At 42.9% G+C, this 22,413-nt stretch overlaps 1 protein-coding gene across 1 annotated transcript in view; it reads left to right on the top strand.

Annotated features, from left to right (window-relative positions):
• Nucleotides 1-22,413, top strand: part of WDFY4 (WDFY family member 4) — a 275,410-nt gene that overhangs the window by 29,640 nt on the left and 223,357 nt on the right. The window contains exons 7-12 of the mRNA XM_067025200.1: nucleotides 991-1,180; nucleotides 2,118-2,275; nucleotides 3,882-4,334; nucleotides 5,456-5,560; nucleotides 7,001-7,191; nucleotides 13,811-14,391. Of these exons, the coding sequence (XP_066881301.1) occupies nucleotides 991-1,180; nucleotides 2,118-2,275; nucleotides 3,882-4,334; nucleotides 5,456-5,560; nucleotides 7,001-7,191; nucleotides 13,811-14,391 (1,678 nt within the window). The remainder of the gene's footprint in view (nucleotides 1-990; nucleotides 1,181-2,117; nucleotides 2,276-3,881; nucleotides 4,335-5,455; nucleotides 5,561-7,000; nucleotides 7,192-13,810; nucleotides 14,392-22,413) is intronic.

Below are 22,413 nucleotides of genomic sequence, written 5' to 3'. Positions count from 1 at the left end.
TGAGAAAAGGCTGCCTGCCTTGGTGGCAGGGGTCTCTCACTGTGGTCATTATACTCAGCTGGAAAAGAAAAGTGCCACCCACAGTGAGGACCTGGCCACAAAAGCACTGTGCCATAGGGGAATGAGTAGTTTCCATGGGTGTATAGGCTGAGGAGAAGGTCAGGAAGTAAGGACTAGCCTGGTGTTTACCTGCCAAGACCACAACTCTCAGTGCTGCCCTGCCTGGCATGCAGAGTTTGGAACTTGTCCTTGGCCTCGCAGGTGAGGGACTGAGAATGCCTTATCTCAAATTCTGGTAGACACTTTTCCTGATCCACTGGTGTGCCTTTCCTGGCACTCAGAAGAGGCTTCCCCCAATGAAACAGCCCTAAAAACAGTGATCCACCCAAATGCAAACACAGGGACATCTCTCTGCTGACTCCATTCTTTCCCTGGCTTCTCACAGCTCTGGGGTAACCAGTGTGTTCCACAGCAGGCCACATGCCAGTGGGGCCTGTCTTCCTGCCCCTCCCTTGTGGAGCACACTTCCTGGCTCCAACCCCCTGGATTCTTTAGTAGCTGATACACACCATCTTTTCGCTCTTCATCTTCCCACGTGTTCATATATCCTTCCCTACACTTTTCATCAAGCTAATTTCTGCTCAGCATTTCTTCCTTAAGGTCTTCTGTGACACTCAGGTCTTGTGTCTTGCATCTTGTTATTAATGAGCCTGGACTGTCCTGTGTGCTGGGAATTAAGAGCAGAGGGCTTAGAGGCTCCCTTCCACTTCCTGTTTCACCTGCTCTCCCTCTGGGCCCTAGAGTGTGGCTCTCAGGATGACACTTCTCATGGAGGAGGCTTCTTCTTGATCCAAGAGCCAGCAGAATAGTGTTTTGAATGAATTCTCATTCACATCTTGATATACAGTTTAAAGGCAGGTGGGGAGGGGATGACCACTGAAGAAAAGCTATTGCCTTTGAATTCAGCAGGGGTGTGTTTCCTTCCTGCAGCCATGGATTGCATCAGGATCTCCTTCCAGAACCTCTCCAGGCTTGCAGACACTCTCCCTGCTCCCGAGGTGAGCGAGGCAGTGAGCCTCGTCTTGGGCTTTGTGAAGGACTCCTACCCCGTCTCCTCTGCTCTGTTCCTGGAGTTTGAGAATGGGGAGGGCTACCCTCTGCTACTCAAAGTGTTACTTCGGTAAGTGGCTGTGCTTGGTGGGGAAGAAACAGTGGAAGCCAAGGTCCTCACAATCATTTGCAGTGCTTTGGAGAAAGACAGATATTGGGGCTTCTCAGAATGTCTTCTGAAATACAAATCTCCACAGAGCATGGCCAGAGAGACTTTTAATGCAAAAGTAAATCAACGTGCAGCCAGGTTTGGAGCTACTTCTTTAGGAAACCAATGGGTGATCACAACAATAGCTTTACCAAGTCCATTTGGTGGCATGTACCACCTGCATCCTGCTGGCTTAACAGCCACCTGTCAGAATCCACATCCTGTGTTGGAGGGCTTTCTGGGATGGCTGTGACCAGCTCTGCCTATATGCTTGGGGGTCGGAAGTGCCCAAAGATCAACAACTCCAGGACCAGCCCTCTACCAATGACTGGTAGAAGCTGATGGATCCATACCCAGCAAATTTGCCCCTTGGGTGGGATAGCTCTACCCTGCCTTCCAGAGTCCCTGGGAGGATTAGAAACAAAAACAATACTCACTCTTGAAATAAGCATGAGGAAGTCTAATAAAGTCCAATTACTTCCCATGATGTCTGTATTGTTGCTGTTCTGAAATATCAAATCTTTCATTTTGGGGGTGCTCCTGCCCTGCTGGTGCCCTAAGCTCATGACTCTTGGGGGGTCTGGCCACGGAAAGCAGCCTTCCGTTGAGCAGATGCTGTGGCTCTTCACAGGTTTCTCTTTATTCCAATTGCATGTCCTTAGATCAAGGGCTGAGGCTTGCAGACAGAGTGACTTTTATCCACTCCCTGTGTCTTTTGGTGCTGAACCGGTGGAGACCTTTTGGGTCTTGCCCAGCACTGCGATTTCCATCGCCTCTGTATCCCTGCGAGGAGCATCACGAGCAAACCCGGCTGCTCCGTCCAAGATGTCCAGGGAGCTGGCCTCGTTTGTCCCCACAGGTATGATGGGCTGACCCAGAGTGAAGTGGACCCCCACCTAGAGGAGCTCCTTGGACTGGTGGTGTGGCTGACAACCTGTGGCAGGTCAGAGCTGAAGGTGTTTGACAGCATCACTTACCCGCAGCTGGAAGGCTTCAAGTTCCATCACGAGGCTTCTGGTGGGTCATTGGGTGTCTCTGGGTGCCTGACAGCACTTGGCACTGTGCCCTGACAAGGCAATGCAGGTCATTCCCTGATTCCCTGTGCAGAAACAAACATGTGGCACCTGTCAGTGATACGGTAGGGGCTGATTCTGTCATGCCTTTGGGGAGATTTAAAATCTCTCCTTTACAGATTTTTTTCCAGATGCCCTGGGTGGGACTGAGACAAAATGTTTGCTTTAAAAAGGCAAAGACTCTCTCAGATAATGGAGGGAGCCTGTGATCTCCATCCCCACCTCTGGTGTGACTTACTCAGTGACCTCTGCTTATCTAACAGGGACTGATGGCACTGAAACAGCCATCCAGGCTCAGAGTCAGTGGCTCCTTAGCTCTACAAGATACTGACTGATTGATTGAGGAACTCAATCAACATGTACTGATAATTTCTGTCCAGCAGCCACTCCGCCCCATGCTGGGTACCACCGTGAAGAGGCCAGGTGTCTGCTCCTTTCAAATTCTCTATAGAGACCATCTCACAAACCTTGAGCCATAATCTACTCAATAACTGGCTGATAAACAGGCACAGTGGTGACACCAGTGCAGAGAATTAGCTCTGCCTGGGTCAGTCAGGAAACCCTGCACAGAGGGTCCCATTCAAGAGAAGTTTCAAGGCAAAGGATGGGTCATCCAGGTAGAAAAGAGGGGGAAGAAATATAAAGACAGAAGGTACAGCCTGGGGAAAGAAATGGTGACCAGAAACATGTGGGTGAGTCTGGGGAGATGGGCAGAGAGACCTGCGCAGACCAGAGGGTGGAGGCTGCAAAGCTGTGAGACCAGTTTAGGAAAAGCCACTGGATGTGACTCCAGCAGACACACAGGGGAGTGGCTGGATTAGAGAGGAGTTTCAGAAACATCTCGAGTGTCTGAAGCACAGAGGGCTGGAGGCAGGGAGTTCTCTGAGGAAGTATCTCCTGGGTAAGAGAGAATGAGACTTAACCTTCTAGCTGGAGAGAAAGGAGGGAGTGGGTTTGGAAGGTGTCTTTATTTAACAGCTTGCCTAGAAATGAAACTGACTTTGCTTAGTAATCTTTAACATCATTTGATTTTAATTAATTGAAACCAATCCTCCAGTCCTGTGCTGCCCGATGGAAATATAATGTGAGCCACATTACATAATTTTAAATGTTCTAGCAGCAAAATTTAAAAAATTAAGAAGAAACAGGTTAAATTATTTTTAATAATATATTTTATTTAACCCAATATATCCAAATTATTACCATCAAAAAATGTGATCGTACAAATAATTGTTAATGACTTTTTTTGGCCTTCTTTTCTTTGTGCTACATCTTGAAAATCTGATGTGTATTTTTACACTCAGGGCACGCCTCAGTTCACAGTGGCCACATTTCAAATGCTTAATTACCCAGCACGTCTTGGACAATGCAACTCTAGCCTTATTCACATCCTGGGCATATGGCTTTTCTGGACTTCTGATAGACATTTACCCACAGGAGCTAGAAAATAGAAACTTTAAATGGTATTTCCTCGTGATAATGCAAGCATGTATTTCTAGGCATAGGCAGGATAAATGATTTGCAGGATTATTTCTTTTTTGCATCTTCAGGGGTGACTGTGAAGAATCTTCAGGCCTTCCAAGTCCTGCAGAATGTTTTCCACAAAGCCAGTGACCCTGTCCTCTGCACAAAAGTCCTGTCATCCATCAGAACCATGTGGGCCTGGAACGCCCGCAACTTCTTTTTGCTGGAGTGGACCCTGCAGCCCATCTCGCAGTTCGTGGAGATCGTGCCCCTGAAGCCGACCCTGGTGCAGATGCACTTCTTCCAGCTGCTGGAGGTCCTGGTGTTTGAGCTGCATTACGTGCCCCATGAGATCCTGCGGAAGGTGCAGCGCCTGATCCAGGAGAGCCCAGAGCCGCTTGTCACCCTCATGGCCTTACAAACTGTCCTCAGGATCGCCGGCGAGGACCCACTCTTCACTGACATCTTCCGGGACTCGGGGCTCCTGGGCCTGCTGCTAGCCCAGCTACGGAAGCAGGCCAAGATCCTGAGGAAGTCAGGTGCCTTCCAGGAGCTTTGGAAGGGGAAGTGGGGAATGGGTGGGGGCCAGTGTTAGCTGGGCCTGGTCTGTGTGCCAGCCCCACCACCCATTAACATAACAGAGAAAGTGAGTGTGCCCATGCCACCTGGTGCCCTGAGACTCAGAGAGGGTACCCCAGGGCTACACGGCTTCACAGCGCAGGCAGCCTCCCTATTTTCTATAACTTGCCTGATCTTCCCCATGAAGAGGTGGGAGGGATGGGTGTAACTTGAAGCCAACTCATGGGACTAACTCAGGCCTGATGAATTCTTAGTTTTCAGATACCTCCTGCAGTAGATATTGTCTGAGTGAGTAGGTAGGGAAACAGCAGAAGGACAGGTCCTCAGAAATGCAAAGGGGAAAGGAGGCTCAGAGAGGCTTGAAAGTCCAGGATGCAAGGGTGTGCGGGACATGTCCGGGGTCAGCTGGGATACGGCCACCTTGCTCACATGGTGCTGTCGGGCCCACTGGCCTCCCACCTGGAGCAGAGATCAGTCACCAGGGCCTTGCTGGCCAGCTTGCCCCTCTAGACCTTGGCCACACTTTTGCATGCCCTGCTGGGCTGTACACCCGTGGCTCCTTGGCAGCACTCCCTCACCCTGCCTCAGGAGCATGGGCCTGGGATCTCCCTGCCTAACCATGCCCCATGTACATACCCTGGATTTTACAACAAGCCTTCCAGGGGATTTTGATGCACTCAAGTTGGAGAATCTCTGATGTAAGGGTTGTAGGGTCACATCTTACAAATTGGGATGCACACTCCTTTATAATGGAAGCATGATATTCGTCTTTCTTTACGAGGATAGGAAACTAATGGAATTGGAGATTTGGGGCCATATCACATATACTTAAAAATGTTTCTTGGGCTTCCTTGGTGGCACAGTGGTTGAGGGTCCGCCTGCCGATGCAGGGGATACGGGTTTGTGCCCCGGTCTGGGAGGATCCCACATGCCGTGGAGCGGCTGGGCCCATGAACCACAGACGCTGAGCCTGAGCGTCTGGAGCCTGTGCTCCACAGCAGGAGAGGCCACAGCAGTGAGAGGCCCATGTACCGCAAAAAAAAAAAAAAAAAGTTTCTTCATTGCTTTTTAAATATGGCAGGAAACAAAGAGTCCAATCCTGGAGTTCAGGATATAGAAAGAGAACTGACTTGTGTGATGCTGAGAACTGTGGTCACGCTTCTGAAAGGATCAGTTCGGAATGCAGGTAAGGATGGTATCAAATTCACCTTGTCACTGGTTGGGAAACATTAACTATTTCCTGGTGATTTATGTTATTGTTCAAAGGCTATATCCAAGGAATAACCAACGCTAACGCTGTGGCTGATGTCCATTCACTGGTTGATGTTCAGTGATCAACAGTAAATTGGTAGACACATCAGTTGACAATTTTTACTGTTTAGGTTGCTAAATAAGGTTGGGAATCAAAGAGTTATCTTAAATTTATGAGACCACAGAAACCCCATCTCCCTCAAGTAAAATCTTTCAATATACTGCTGCACTGACTATAGATACTTTTTAAAAAAGTTTCAAATTGTAAAATACAGGCAAAGAAAGCTCATCATTTTTAAGAGACATAATTTGATGTGCTTTCAGCCTATGATGGATTTAGTAGCTTCATACATTCAAAAAAGTTTAGCTTCCTAAGATCATGTGGCTCTCATGCTTAAAAAAATATGTGCCTAAAATATAAATGCATGTATATTATACTATGAAGCAGATGCATCAGCAAAGTGACATCAGTGGGTTTGGTGATTTGGTGCACCTTTATCTGAGGCCCTCACAGGTCAAGTATACCAAATGTGAATGATTATATCATTATGGTAGAACATTTCTAATGTTAGAGTATAAGAGATTCCCTGGAGGTTCTGGTTAATAGGGAGGTGCATATTCCTAAGCTCCCTCCCAGAGATCTAATTATCAGGTCAAGGTAGAGCCTAGTAATCTACTTGTAAACAGGCTTCCAAGGTGATTTCCAGGTAAGGGGTACCTGGCCCATAATTGGGGAAATCCTGCCTTATGGAGTTGACCAGCTCAAATCCATGTCATACCATTTGAACGATCCAGTAACTTCCTAGTTCTTATTCTACATGTGATTACTTCAAAGATCAATCCTGGGGAAGAAATTTTTAGGATTACTTTTAAGCAAAAACATACCATTAGCCAAATTTCTTAAATCCTGCCTGCTGCCCACCTTGCCACAAGAAACTAGCTACGAGTTAAACATACTCTTAAATTCTGGTTTGCTTTCAATAAGAATTTGGGCAGAGATAAGAGAGAATTGCCATTGGCCCTGGATTAGGGGATTATGTGGAAATAAATGCCAGAGGTATATCCAATTAAAGTTTGTATTACTCATGTCTCTAAAAACAGAAAAGGGGGAAATTTTTTTTCAAAAACAGAATTCTCACTGGAGAAGAAAGCAGTTTTTCTTTTTAATTCTCAGCTCCATAGTTTCTCTTTTCCTCTTCTTATTTTAACAGTAGGTATGGATTTTGAAAAAAAAAAATGTCTAATGCGTGGAAAAAACACATACACATGTAGCCAAACAAACTTGCAAATTGTAAGAAAAAGCTTTCCTTGTAATTGAAGCTAAGGTGCCAAGGCCCCCATCGCTCTAGCTCCATACTCTCTGTCTGGTCCCCAGTTGTCCTGAAAGACCACGGCATGGTGCCCTTCATCAAGATCTTCCTGGACGATGAGTGCTACCGGGGAGCCTCACTCAGCATCTTGGAGCAGCTCTCAGTCATCAACGCTGAGGAGTACATGAGCATCATCGTGGGCGCTTTGTGCTTGTCCACTCAAGGGGAACTGCAGCTGAAACTGGATCTCCTGAAGGTGATGTCAAGTCCTCCTTTGTGATGGGTTTCCCATGGACATGCAGCAGGTGATCGGCATTTGCCCATGCATTCGTTCATTTAGTTGGTCACTGTATCATACAGGTAGAGTACTACTGGCTGCTGTAACAAATAAATCCCCCATCCTCAATAGTCTGGCACATTAGAGGTTTCTTTCTTACGTACCGTCCAATCAGTGATTGGGAGGAGTGTCATTCAGGGACAGCAGTCACCTGGGCATCTAATCCAGCCATCAGACAAAGGAAGGGAGAGCAGAGAAAATGGCACACGTTCTTTTTCAGGCCTAAAACTAGTGCATGTTAACTTCTGTCCAAGTTTCTCTGGGCAGGACTCATCTGGATGCAAGACATGCCAGGAAATGTAGTCCCTAGTTTGGCAGCTACTTCCCAGCCACACTGTAAACTATGGAAGTGGAGCCCAAATTGGTGGTGGCGAAGCAGCAGCCTTGTTTACTTGCCCAGCATTTAGTGAGCATCTACCAGTTACCAGGTCTGATGCAGAGTGCTCGGGACACACAGTTGTATGAGATTCAGCCCTTGCCAACTGGTAGCTCATAGACTAGGGCTAATATTAAGTAAGCAATCATGGTGATGCAGCGTGGTAATGCCCCAGAAGTTGAAGGCAGGCTGCCATGGGAACAGAGAAGTAGAAGAGACCAATGCTGCCTTACATGTGTAAGGAAGGCTCACAGGAGGGAACATCTGAACTGGGAAGAGAAAGCAAAAGGCAGTCAAAGGCACAGGAACAGTGGTTACAAAGGGAGAAGTAAAACTATGCTGTCACCTTTGGACAACAAAGAGAAGCATATATTTTTGTTTTTGTAATATTGTTAATAATCATCAAGTCATCTTAAAACAGTTAAAGATGATAATAAGCATCGTCAGCCTTACAGCTCTCACAATTTTGTTGCTGTTCCTGCTTTTCCATTTCTTTTGTCTCTGTGGGCTTATGCCTTAAAAAAAAAAAATCCCCTTTCTTTTGTTTATGCTGTTTAAGAGAAGAGCAGATGTAAATGCAAATATCCCCCAAGGAACTGACTTGGGGACCTGTCATGTCTATGTGCAAAAGAACCCCCTATGCAATACACACTCATGTTTCATTATCATGCCGCTCTGGATCACTGGTGAATTTTATACAATATGAAGTTGCTCTGACTTCCAAAATTAAACCCTCAACCTTATTTAGCCATGACTATCTCTGTACAAAACGATTTTACCAGTTAGAGAATGGTAATCAGTTTATTTTACCTACTTTATTTCTCAGCAGAGCCAATGTCAGGCACTGATGCAACTGTATTCATGTCTTCTCATGACCTAATCCTGTGGAGTTCGGCATGGTCAATGTATCATGAGAATCCCATCCAGAAGTGGCATTATGACCATAGTTATCATGTATTTCACAGATGACAAGAACCAAAATAGCGATTTAATCACAGGGTCAAAAAATCAGTGAAGGTGATGAAACGAAAAAGGAAAGTTAAAGGTCTTTTGAAAGACACTGGAGTCCCATGATTATGTGAAGTAACAGGATTGAAGGGAGCATGTAAAGGGGAGAGTAAGGGAGAGAGAATATTGGGCAGAGATAGGCCCCGAGAGATTCTAATACTGAATGGTGAAGTTGAGTTTGTATCCAAGACTAGTGATTTAAAATCTGGTGATTTTTCCTCTTCATCTTGCTGTTTGTTGCATTTTTTCTCATATGTCTGTGTCAGCTTAATTCACATGAGCCTTATTCTAATAAGGAACAGGGAAGGCAGAGAGCAAGGCAGTTAAGACTTTGGTTTTCTATTGGGTGAATAATTGGAAGCCCTATCTATTTCTGACATTTTCATATTGAAAGTCAAACAGATTCATGGAGAGAAAAGTTTTGGAGAGCACAAGTATATTTGTGTCCATTATAGAAAAGCTCTCTGCTTTGCTCCTGGAAAGTTCATCTTGTTTACCCTATAGCCCAGAAGCACCTTATTGGAGTGTCAGCCCTTGGGTAATAGGACTGAATTTCTAGAATTAGCAATGTAAAGCCATTATGGTGTTTTACAGATTCAATATCATTTCAGAATCACACTATCAACAGAGCACATCAGGGATGAACACTGTATAAGCTTATTTAACAGAGCCATACCCCGCTCTCAATGTGCTATCTTCTCCCTGGGTACCAAGTCACTGCTGGGCAGTTGGGAGGGTGCCCAGAGCCGCCATTGTTCTTCCAGGACTAGGGTGAAAACACGTTGCAGCTCCCGTGGGTGGTGGGGAAGGATTGGGCCCCAGAGCCCGTTCCAGCCTTACCCACCACTGAGTCGTGTGAGCAACTAGCCAACGTTTGCTGGAATCTGATGTGGGATCTGCCTTTGTTCTACATCACTTTGGGAACCCCTTGGTAAACAAAGATGTAAAATTCGTTCTTTCTGGCTAGCTTTTCTTTTTTGGTAGTTGACAGTGGACTCTGCCCAAAGCACTGTGCCTGCAAAGTGGGTCAGATGTAGGATGAGGTGAAAGTGATGGAGGGTGGAGACCTCAAAGGCAGGACTCCCTGCCCCACCACCCAATAAAGGTTTGTCATCTCTGAAATGTATTCACATCATGGTGCCACCCTCATTTCCCTTCCCTGAGAATCAGCCAGCTGCTCTGGAGGAGAAAAATCCTCCAGAAACATGTGACTTAAGGCAGTTGCTTCCAAAATCCTGTGGTGCTTCCATACCAATACAGAGGCACATGTGACTTCACCACCTAATTCTGGCAAATGATAATCGAGTTAAAGAATAATCTAAGCAAATGAATTTCCTCTCCATGGCCAGTGGGACCATGATTGGGTTATGCACAAATTCAGATTGATTTGCTAATATACATTTAGCTGTTCAACTCTGAGTTTAATCGCATTACCTCACCGGTCTTCCAGCATGACACATGGAAAATTATGAGGAATAACAAATAATAGAATGTGAAATAAATCCTGTTAGTCCTAACATAGTTAGCGCTTTGCAGCAGACATCCATTTTATAGATTCAAGCTTGAGGAATACTAACTCAGAGAGGATGACATGGTAACTGAGTTAAGGAGGAGAAAATGTGCTTAACGCTGACCTTTCTTGAAATGTGTCAACCCTAGCCTGATTACTTTGACTTCAGCTGATTAAATTTACTCCCTTCCCTAGACTCTCAAGCCTAGGTGATGCATTATCATGCAAAGTTGAATGACAGTAATGGAGACCCTCCTCCCAGGTCCCCAGTTCCTGACAAATCGTTTCCCGAAGTAGTGCAGTATTTATTTTCCTTTATGATAGAAATGTTTCTCTTTAGTTGCTATGAAATTAAGCCTTTGTAATTGGATTTTGGGCTCTTTACTTTATGACTCTGCAAATATGAAATTAACCCCATCTCAGCAAATAATAGAGCAGTCTGAGTTCTAATGAGATTACCCCCATTTTAGATAATGACTCTGAATTTAATAAATCAAACAAAGCAACAATTAAGGTCAGCCATTCCTTTTTTCTCCACCCCTCCCAACAGGAGGAGAAAAGAGCCATCTAGGAATTACAGAGGATAGACCCTCTGAGAGATACAGATAATAAGGAGGACTATTGTTGGTTTGCTTTCTTTTTCAAATATCTGCTCTCAACATTCCTTGAATGATGGAGACCTTCTGAGCAATATCTGGTGTCAACCTGGACAACTGGAAGATGGTTTCTTAAGGAAAGAGGGGGGTTTTAGTGGTCATCCAGGACTTAGACAATTGCTTGTAATCTGATTAGTTTTATTTTTTAATTACTCTCTCCTTTTGGTGTTTGTTTTGTCACATGTCATGTGATAAACAGAAGAGCTCCATTCATTCCATTTGCCTTGAACGACCTCATAGTAGTTTTAGGAGCCATTGAAAGCACTCACATAAATCTAGACAGTGTACAGTTTAAAAGCTCAAGATTTCCTGATGTCTCCGTGATTTATTTATTTTCCATGGCACGAGTCACATTGAGACAGGTTGAGACAGACAATGCAATGCATGCTGTACCACATGTTAATGTTCAGCCTTTTGTGTGGATTATCAGTTGGCAGGAAGAAACTACCACCACCACATGCACTTCAAGGTTAGAGTTCACTTCCAACTTGATCAAAGAAATAATATTCTGTGCGGAGTGAGTTGCTCACACAAGGCAGGCACAGAGGACTGGCCCCAGTGTCCTGGGGTTGGGGGTGGGGCTTGGGGAAGGCAGCTGTGGTGATGCAGTCTATAAAGAGAAAGGCCGTGCCTAGTCTGGAAAGCTCTGTGTTGCTAAACCATAAGGTCTTCATTCACCAAATGTCACTATTCTGAAGAATCTGCTCTAACAGTCTATATACAATCTTCTCTTTAAGGACCTGTCTACAAATGTCAAACTTTCCTGGGTTTTGAGCCAAATTCAGAAGTAGTTAGGTCATATCCTCACCCAGGAGGAGAAAGCAGTTGTCACTGCCTGGTCCTTAATGTTTCATTTTTGCTTCTAGCTTTCAGGCAGACTGGAAAGCCCATTTCCCTGAAGTCTATCCCACCACTCTCATTTGATCCCCCGTTAATGCGTGGCCCTGATGCTGTTTCTTTAAAAGAACAAAATGACAATTCGATTTCCCCAGTTACCCCCTGAGCTGTGGTGGGTAGTCTTTGATCTAACCACCATAAGTCATGCATTTTCTTCTCCTATAACTGGGAAAAGATTAACTGACCCACATTGGTAAGGATGAATCTTTCTACATCACTCTATATGATAATTTGTCCATTTTGAACATAATCGTGGCCTTTGGCCTTTTATAGATTCTCCTAGTTTCTATAATCTTTGTTTTTAATTTCTTGAAATGTCATTGATGGGACCGTGGGAGCACTTTAAGCAGCTCCTTGGTCATCATTTCTCTCCATCTTTGAAAGAGTCCTTGCCTGTATACATTTACTTAGTCCTGGCTCATTTTGTGCTTTCCTACCCCAAGCTTGGGTTGACTGCCTGCCAAGCAGCTCAGGCTTCATGTAGCAGAATATAATACTAGATAACAGAATTTGGATGTTAGGGGTACACATTATATTGTTTCAGATAAACTCCAGTGTTAGGTTAGGGTTACCAGCATTTTAGAGATAGAGCTGGAAAATTACCTTTGCCCCGCAAAGTGCATGACTTCATATTTCAAAAGCTACCTGATACTTTACTGAATTTCTATTTGACTTTCCCTATATGAGAATTTAAAAATCTAATCCCTTCCCTCCTTTTTTCTGACCCACCAGTTTTCTCTTTGTCAATGGACTTTCATGCATTATGCTATAGACTGTCACCCTAAACCATGCATTTAAGACACAGCATCACCCCCTCTCTCTCAAATTGGGAATTTCTTTTTATTTTTTCTCCTTGAAACTTGTTTCAAGCATCCTGAAATTGACTTTAAGTTGTGCCTGCTGGGACAATCCTCTTTCTTGTGTCACTGAACACTAAACATTTGAAAGGACAAAACAATTCAAATCTTCCTCCAGAGCAAAACTACAGGGACTGGCCATTCTCTGGGAAACATGCCTAAGAAGCCTGGGTCTTCGATGCAGTCCCATGCAATTTTCATGAATAGTAAATAACTAAATACCAAAAGTTAGAGGCTTTTGATATTTATCTAAAATCATCCATGCATTCTGCACTTTTAGGTGTGAAACTTTAGCACAGAATGAGAACTTCTTAAATGTAGTCCTTCTTTCCTTCCAAAACATTTATTGAATACCTAGTGTATATCATGCACAGGGCTCAATGAATAGTACATTGGAAGTGCTTAGTAAATATATGATTTTAGAAGGAATTAAAAGTTTGGCTGTCCAGTAAAAATCTCAGCAATCTGGAGAAGGTAGATTGCATATGTGTGTTGTAATAGCCTAAATTCCACACACGGTCTATATTATATGCTATATCTATATGTTTCCTTCCATTAGGATTTCTCTTCTCCACGTTAATCTCCTCATATTTTTCACACCAGGTTTTAAGTAGATTTGTTTGACAATCTTTCATTTATTAGAAGTATCTGTGCTTGCACAGAGAGGGAGGTAAATAGTAATAAGTTGCTTTATATAGATTTCACTGAGTCTCCTTTTGCAATACAGGAAATGGTTCATTCCATAAGGTTAGCAAATATTTATTAAGTAGGTGCTATGTTCCATAGCAGTGAGCAAGCCTGATATCATGGGGCTTCAATGCAGGGGAAGGCTGAGACAATTTTCAAGTAGCTTCAATACAGTGTGGTGAGAGTTTTGATTGGGGATTTAGAGGTTTGTGCACTCAGCCTGGGATGAGAACAAGCTAAGGGTCAGGGAAAGCTTTGTGGAGGGAGATGCATTTAAGTCAAGATACAGGACTGTAAGTCAACCCTATAAAGCAGCATAACCTTTAAGAGCAGCCATTTGAATGAAGACACTGAGGCACAAACCCAAACTAAAAGTAAGAGGAATGTACTGACCTCCCAGTGTTTCCGAGTCGCGCATCGGTAGCTCGCTGTTCCTACGGAGTGGAGTGCAGAAGAGCACCCGGAACGCTTTGGCAGGGATGGGTGGGAGCTCAGCGTTAAAGATCTGCCTCCTCCATCTCACTCACTTGTATCTCATTGGTTTCAGTCTCTGCTCCGGATCCTGGAGACCCCCAAAGGCCGTGCTGCTTTCAGAGTCTCCAGTGGGTTCAATGGGCTGCTGTCCCTGCTCTCTGACCTGGAGGGGTCTCTCCGGGAGCCCCCACTGCAGACCTGGGGGACAGTGTCCCCCAGCCATACCCTGGACCTGGTCCTGCACACTCTCTGTGCTGTGTCTGCAGCACTGTACCTGGACCCCGTCAACAGCGACTTCTTTAGGAGGACCGGACTGTTTGAGAAGCTGGCAGAGGACCTCTGCTTGCTGGGCTGTTTCGGGGCCCTGGAAGAAGAGGGCGCTCCTCCGCACTCCTGGGAGGACACAAAGGCCAGGCCATTTGCCGATTTGATGAGTGCGGCTTTTTCCTCTGCCAGCCCACTCCCACCCAAGATACAGAGCTGCCTCCAGATCCTCAGCTTCCTGGACAGCATGGCCCGAGGCACCCTCCACCTGTGCAAGGACCTGAAGGACTCCCCGAGGGCGAGGCAGGAGGCGGTTGCAGACGCTCAGAAGGGAGAAGCCGGCAGTGACCCCCAGGGAAACTTCAAGCAGTGGCCAGACCTGGAGGACAGGTAGAGCTTTGCTGCCTGCTTCTCTAATCTGTCATCAGTGTATCTCTGTCTCCCGAGTCCTACGCAAAACACCCCGCGCATGCGTAGTACAAACTGGGTGTGAGGAAAAGTCACATTGTTACTTATTCTTCAGAGTAGGTGTCCCCGTCCGGCGTTGTTCCAGCCAATAGAACGAGACGGAGTTGGATTCAGAAGCAAAGGAAAGCTTTCTTCTTTTATCGTTGAATGGAGAGGTGCCAGCTCACTTGCTCTCCTGACAGGCCAGGGGTGGAGCTGCCGTTTAGGGATCTAGAGTGGAGCGGGAGGGGGTGGAGATCGCAGTGCCGGGTGCAGTGTCTCTGCGCACAGCTCACCGCCGCCATCTTGAATTGAGTATCGTGTGCAGCCGAAACTCCGGTCTGAGGTTCCCGGTGCGGGGCCTCTGTGTGCTGTACCGTATGAGCAAGTGAAACTAGACTAAGCACAGAAGAGGTGAGACCTTATTTTATCACCTAGATTCCATCTTGTTTTTCCTAGGGACTCCAGTGGGCTTTGCTGGTGACAGCAGGACTGTCTTTTCTTTAAATCAAGTTAACTTTGTTTTCAAGTCCCTCTCCCCGTCACCCACCCCCACCCTGAGAGCTGGCAGAAAACCAGTCCAACTCAATACAGGGCTGGGAGATGCTGTCGGGTCGCAGGAGAACCAGGGAAGCTTACCCGGTCTTGGAAACTGAGGGCAGAGCTCTGCTGCCCATAGGCTCACTTTCTTCTTTGGCATCTTTGCTGTTCCTCGGAGCTTTGATGCCTGGGCCCAGCCTCCCTGGTATGCCCGGCAGCCTTTGACTTCCTAGGGCTTATCTCCCCGCCGCCTGGGCACTGCCAGGGTGTGGGTGAGGTCCTTGACTTGTAAGACACAAAGAACAGCATCCTTCCCAATCTTGGGACTCTTCCTGTTCTTTCTTGCTGCTTCCATTTCCCCTAACAAGGACAATTTCTCTTACTTCGGCAGGCTCATCTCCTCAAGGACCTCATACTTTGATAAACAACCTTTTGCTTTCATCCCTGTAACACAGAATTTCACTAAAGCAGGGGAGCACAAAGAACCCCCCACCCCCTCGGAGCGAGAGAGGAAAAACAAAGAAACAAGGCAACAAAATAGTTGGTGTCTTTTTTTCATTCCTCTGAAGTAGCAACGACAAAACACAAATTAATATTTCAGTAAACTATCCTGCCTGCCACCTCTCCAGGTCCTCTTGCTTTAATACCACAGGACACTCTTCTGAAAGACATTGCACGTGTTTCTCCAAAGAGTGCCCCCTTTGGCCAGACATGTAGGGGGTTGCTGTTGAGGGAGATGGATGTCAATTCTCCAACTACCGCAATAATTATATGATTGTTCCTGTTACATTGGTTAATCTGGTAAATCAATTAGTTTTCTCACCTTGCATTCCTTCACAATTTGCTCATGATATAATTATTGCTAGATTTGATTTGCTAATTTTTGAAAAGAATTTTTGTTCTTGAGAAAGTTCAGCCTTTCACACTCCTTTCTTGACTTTTTTACTGTGAAATTTGTGTTAACCTCATAAATTGGACAGGGTCCCCTCTTCGATTCTCTGAAAGAGTTTATGGAAAGATTACTATTTCTATTCCTTTCTTTTAAAAATTAATTAATTAATTAATTAGCTGCTTTGGGTCTTTGTTGCTTTCTCTGGTTGTGGCGAGCGGGGCTACTCTTTGTTGTGGTGCGCAGGCTTCTTATTGCAGTGGCTTCTCTTATTGCGGAGCATGGGCACTAGGCATGCAAGCTTCAGTAGTTGTGGCTTGAGGGCTCAGTAGTTGTGACTGAGGGCTCTAGGCGTGCGGGCTTCAGTAGTTGTGGCTTGCGGGCTCAGTAGTTGCAGCACACGGGCTTAGTTGCTCCATGGCATGTGGGATCTTCCTGGACCAGGCTCGAACCTGTGTCCCCTGCATTGGCAGGTGGATTCTTAATCACTGTGCCATCAGGGAAGTCCTACTATTTCTGTTCCTTAGCTATGTGATAGAAGTTGCCAGTAAAATCTCAGGAGCCTGACGTTTTCTTGAGAGAAGATTTATTCTTTTTTTTTTTTAACCTTTTTAAAAAACAGCTTTATTCTGACATAATTCTCACACCATAAAATTCACCCATTTAAAATGTACAATAAATTTTTTTGTATATTCACAGAAATATATAATCATTACCACAATTGATTAGAACATTTTTATCACACCCAAAGTAACTCCATACCCATTAGCAATTATTTTCCATTTCCCCTGCCCCTACCTCCAGTCCCAGGCAACCACTAATTTACTTTCTGTATTTAGAGACTTGCCTATTCTGGATATATAATATAAATAGAATCATACAATATGTGATTTTTTTTTGTTTCTGGATTCTTTAATTTAGCATAATGTTTTCAACGTTCATCCATGTTGTAGCATGTATCAATACTTCATTCTTTTTATTGACAAATAATTTTCCAGTGTGTATACCACAATTTACTTACACGTTAATCAGCTGATGGACATTTGGGTTGTTTTCACTTTGGGGTTCTTATGAATAGTGCTGTTATGAACATTCATGTACAAGTTTTTGTGTAGATACATGTTTACATATCTCTTGGCTAGATACCTAGGAGTGGAACTGCTAAATCATATGGTAATTCTATGTTTAACATTTTGAGGAACTACCAAATCATTATGCAAAGTGACTGCACCATTTTACATTCTCACTAGCAGTGTATGAGGGTTTCAGTTTGAATACCTTCTTGCCAACACTTGTTATTATCTTTTTGATTATAGCCCTCCTAGTGGGGGTGATGTATCTTATTGTGGTTTTGATTTGCATTTCCTTGAAGGCTAATGATATTGAGAAGCTTTTCATGTGCTTATTGGTTATTTGTGTATCTTCTTTGGAAAAAGTCTGTTAAGAGTCTTTGCACATTTTTAAAATTGAGGTAACATTGGTTTATAATTATATAAGTTTCATGTGTACAACATTATAATTTGACTTCTGTGTATACCATAGTGTTCTCACCACCAAAAATCTTGTTTCCATTCATCACCATACAGTTGATTCTCCTTACCCATTTTGCCATCCCCCATCCCTCCTTCTCCTCTGGTAACCACTAATCCGTTCATTCTCTGTTATCTATGTGTTTATTTTTGTTTTGTTCTGTTTGTTCATTTATTTTGTATTTTTTATATTCCATACATGAGTGAAATCATACTGTATTTATCTTTCTCCATCTGACTTATTTCACTTAGCATAATACCTTCAAGGTCCATTCATATTTTTGCAAATGTCAAGATTTCATATTTTTTATGGCTGAGTAGTATTCCATTGTGTGTGTATATGTGTGTGTGACATCTTCTTATCCATTCATCTGTTAATGTGCACTTAGATTGTTTCCATATCTTGGCTATTGTAAATAATGTTGCAATGAACATAGGGGTGCATATATATCTTTTTGAATTAGTGTTTTCATAACCTTTGGATAAATACCCAGAAGCAGAATAGTTGGATCATATGGTAGTTCTATTATTAATTTTTGAGTAATCTCCATACTGGGTTTTTTTTTTTTTTTTTTTTTGCGGTATGCGGGCCTCTCACTGCTGTGGCCTCTCCCGTTGCGGAGCACCGGCTCCGGACACGCAGGCCCAGCGGCCACGGCTCACGGGCCCAGCCGCTCCGCGGCACGTGGGATCCTCCCGGACCGGGGCACGAACCCGCGTCCCCTGCATCGGCAGGCGGACCCTCAACCACTGCGCCACCAGGGAAGCCCCCATACTGTTTTTTTACATTCCCACCAACAGTGTATGAGGGTTCCTTTTCTCGACACCCTCACCAGTACTTGTTGTTACCTGTCTTTTTAATAATAGTCATTCTACAGGCATGAGGTGATATCTTATTGTGGTTTTGCTTTGCATTTCCCTAATAATTAGTAATGTTGAACATCTTTTCATGTGCCTGTTGGCCACCTGTATGTCATTTTTGGAATCTCTACTTAGATCACTGTCCATTTAGAAAATTTTTGTTGTTGTTGAATTGTATGAGTTTTTTTTTTTTTTAATTAATTAATTTATTTTTGGCTATGTTGGGTCTTCATTGCTGCATGCAGGCTTTCTCTAGTTGCGGTGAGTGGGGGCAACTCGTTAGGGTGTGTGGGCTTCTCATTGTGGTGGCATCTCTTGTTGCGGAGCACAGGCTCTGGGCGTGTGGGCTTCAGTTGTTGTGGCACATGGGCTTAGTTGCTCCATGACATGTGGGATCTTTCTGGACCAGGGATCAAACTTGTGTCCCCTTCATTGGCAGGTGGATTCTTAACCACTGTGTCACAGGGAAGTCCCTGTTTGAGTTCTTTATATATGTTTTGATTACTGTAGCTTTGTAGTATAATTTGAAATTAGGGAGTGTGACACCTCCAGCTTTGTTCTTTTTTCTCAGAATTGCTTTGGCTATTCAAGGCCTTCTGTGGTTCCATACAAATTTTAGGACTTTTAAATTCTATTTCTGTGAAAAATGTTGGGATTTTGATAGGGATTGCATTGAATCTATAGATTGTTTTAGGTAATTATGGACATTTTAACGATGTTAATTCTTCCACTACTATGTTAAGTAAGAGTGGTGAGAGTGGCATCCTTTTCTTGTTCCTAATCTAAGAGAAAAAGCTTTGTTTCTCACTGTTCAGTATGATGTTAGCTGGGTTTGACATATATGTCATTTATGACCATTATTCATTTTATTCAGAGTTTTATCATAAATGGATGTTGAATCTTGTCAAATGCTTTTTCTGCCTCTATTGAGATGCTCATATGATTTGTATCCTTTTTTTGTTTATGTGATGTATCATATTGATTGATTTGTGAATGTTGACTCACCCTTGCATCCTTAGAATAAATCCCACTTGATCATGGTGTATGATCCTTTTAATGTATTGTTGTATTTGGTTTGCTAATATTTTGTTGAGAATTTTTGCATCTATGTTCATCAGAGACATTGGCCTATAATTTTCTTTTTTGTGTTGTTCTTGTCTGATTTTGGTATCAGGGTAGTGCTGGCCTCATAAAGTGTGTTAGGAAGCATTCCCTTGTCTTCAATTTTTTGGAAGAGTTTGAGATTCTTCTTTGAATGGTAGAATTCACCACTGAATTTGTCTGGTCCTGGACTTCTGTTTTTTGTGATATTTTTTATACTGTTTCAATCTCCTTACTAGTGATCAGTTTATTCAGATTTTCTGTTTCTTCATGAATCAGTCTTGGAAAGTTGTGTGATTCTAAGATTTTATCCATTTTTTGTAGGTTGTCCAATTTGTTGGTGTATAGCAGTTCAGAGTACTCTCTTAAAATCCTTTGTATTTCTGTGATATCTGTTGTAACTTCATTTTTGTTTCTGATTTTATTTGAACCTTCTCTCTCTTTATCTTGGTGAGTCTAGCTAAAAGTTCATCAATTTTGTTTATCTTTTCAAAGAACCATGTCTTAGTTTCACACTATTGTCTTTTTAGTCTCTATTTCATTTATTTCCATTATGGTTGTTATTATTTCCTTCCTTCTACTGACTTTGGGCTTTGTTTGTTTTTCTTTTTCTAGTTCCTTTAGGTGTATGTTTAGATTGTTTTTTTTTTTTTTTTTTTTTTTTTGCGGGACTCTCACTGTTGTGGCCTCTCCCATTGCGGAGCACAGGCTCCGGACGCCCAGGCCCAGCGGCCATGGCTCACGGGCCCAGCCGCTCAGCGGCATATGGGATCCTCCCGGACCGGGGCACGAACCCGTGTCCCCTGCATCGGCAGGCGGATTCCCAACCACTGCGCCACCAGGGAAGCCCTGTTTAGATTGTTTTTTGAGGTTTTTCTTATTTCTTGAGGTAGGACTGTGTTGCTATAAACTTCCCTCTTAGAACTGCTTTTGCTGCATCACACAGATTTTGATACCACATATTTGTCGTTTTTCCAGCTTTCTTCTTGTAGTCGATTTCTAGTTTCGTACAGGTGTGATTGGAAAAGATGCTTGATATGATTTCATTCTTCTTAAATTTATTGAGATCTGTGTCCCAACATATGGTCTATCCTTGAGAATTTCTATGTGCACCTGAAAAGAATGTATATTCTGCTGATTTTGGATGGAATGTTCTGTATTCATTTAAGTCCATCTGGTCTAATGTTTCACTTAAGGCCTGTGTTTCCTTGTTGAATTTCTGTCTGAGTAATCTATCCATTGATGTAAGTGGGGTATTCAAGTCCCCTACTATTATTGTGTTGCTGTCAGTTTCTCCCTTTAGGTTTGTTAAAATTGCTTTATATATTTTGGTGTTCCTACATTAGGTGCAAATACATTAGTAGTTGTTATGTCTGCCTGATGGATTATCCCCTTTTACAATGTCCATCTTTGTCTCTTATCTTTTTTGGCTTGAAGTCTATTTTGTCTGATATGAGTATGGCTATACCTGTTTTTTATTTTGGCTGCCATTTGCTTAGAGTATCATTTTCCATATCTTTACTTTGAGCCTGTATTTGTCTTTAGAGCTGAGTCTCCTGGAGACAACATATAGTTGGGTCTTGTTTTTTAATCTGTTCAGCCACTCTGTGTCTTTTGATTGGTGAATTCAATCCATTTACATTTAGAGTGATTATTGATATATGAAGACTCAGTACTGCCATTTTATCTTTTGTTTTCTGGTTGCTCTGTATTTTCATTGTTTCTTTTTCCTTGATTTTCTGTCATTTTAATTTGGTGGTTTTATATGATATTTTTCTAAGTTTCCTCTTTTTTATGTTTCATTTCTCTGCTCTAGATTTTAGTTTTGTGGTTAACATGAGGTTTGTATAAACTGTCTCATAGATTACATAGTTCTTTTTCTGCTGTAAGCGTCTCATCTTCATTTGCCTATACAGATTTTGTCCTTGTCTTCTTCCCCTTTTATGTTTGTTGCCACAAATTATGTTGTGAGTTTATTAGCAAATTGAAGTAGCTATAGTTGTTTTTAAAGCTTTTTCCCCCCTTTAACCTTTATGCTATACTTGTTTAACAACTTATTCTGGCGACGAGTTACAATTTTCTGATTCTGTCTGTTTATTACCTACTCAGAGTTTTTTGTACTTTTGCCTTTTTGTTTCAGGTAGAAGAGCTCTTTTCAACATTTCTTATAAGGCGGGTCTAGTAGTGTTGAACTCCCTCAGCTTTTGTTTGTCTGGGAAAGACTTTATTTCTTCTTCATATCTGAAGGATAACTTTGCTGGGTAGAGTATTCTTGGTTGACAGTTTTTATCGTTCAATATTTTGAGTATGTCATTCCACTCTCTCCTGGTCTATAGAGTTTCTGCTTAGGAATCTGCTGATAGCCTAATGGGTAACTTGTAGGTTACTGTCTTCTTTTTTTTTCTGATTGTCTTTAAAATTCTTTATAATTGACTTTTGACAGTTTTAATATAATGTATCTTGGAGAAGATCTTTTTGTATTGAGATAATTGGGTGTTCTGTTAGTTTTGTGGACTTGTATATCCAGTTTCTTCCCAGGTTTGGAAAGTTCTCAGCTATTGTTTCTTTAAGTATGCTCTCTTCTCCTTCTGAGATACCCATTATCCTTATGTTGCTTTTTCTAATCAAGTTGGATAGTTCTTGTAGAATTTCTTTATTAAAAAAATCTTATTTCTCTCTCTTCTACCTGAATCATTTCTAGATTTCTAACTTTGAGCTCGCTGATTCTCTCTTCTATACGGTCTGCTCTATTTCCAATGCTTTCTAATCCATTCTTTATCTCATTTATTGAGTTCTCCAGCTCCAGAATTTCCATTTAGTTCTTTTTTAGAGTTTCAGTCTCTTTGGTAAAGTATTCCTCTGTTTATTAATTTTACTCTTTAGCTCATTGAACTGCTTTTCTGAGTTTTCTTGTAGCTAATTGAATTTCTTCATGACAGCTATTTTGAATTCTCTATCAGTTAGATCACAATCTTCTGTGACTTTAAGTTTTACAGAATTGTTATTTTCTTTTTGTGATACTGTGTTTTCATGATCCTTGATGAG

This window comes from Kogia breviceps, chromosome 2 (assembly GCF_026419965.1).
Source record: "Kogia breviceps isolate mKogBre1 chromosome 2, mKogBre1 haplotype 1, whole genome shotgun sequence".
Classification (NCBI taxonomy): domain Eukaryota; kingdom Metazoa; phylum Chordata; class Mammalia; order Artiodactyla; family Physeteridae; genus Kogia; species Kogia breviceps.
This window is presented reverse-complemented; position numbering and strand designations above follow the sequence as displayed.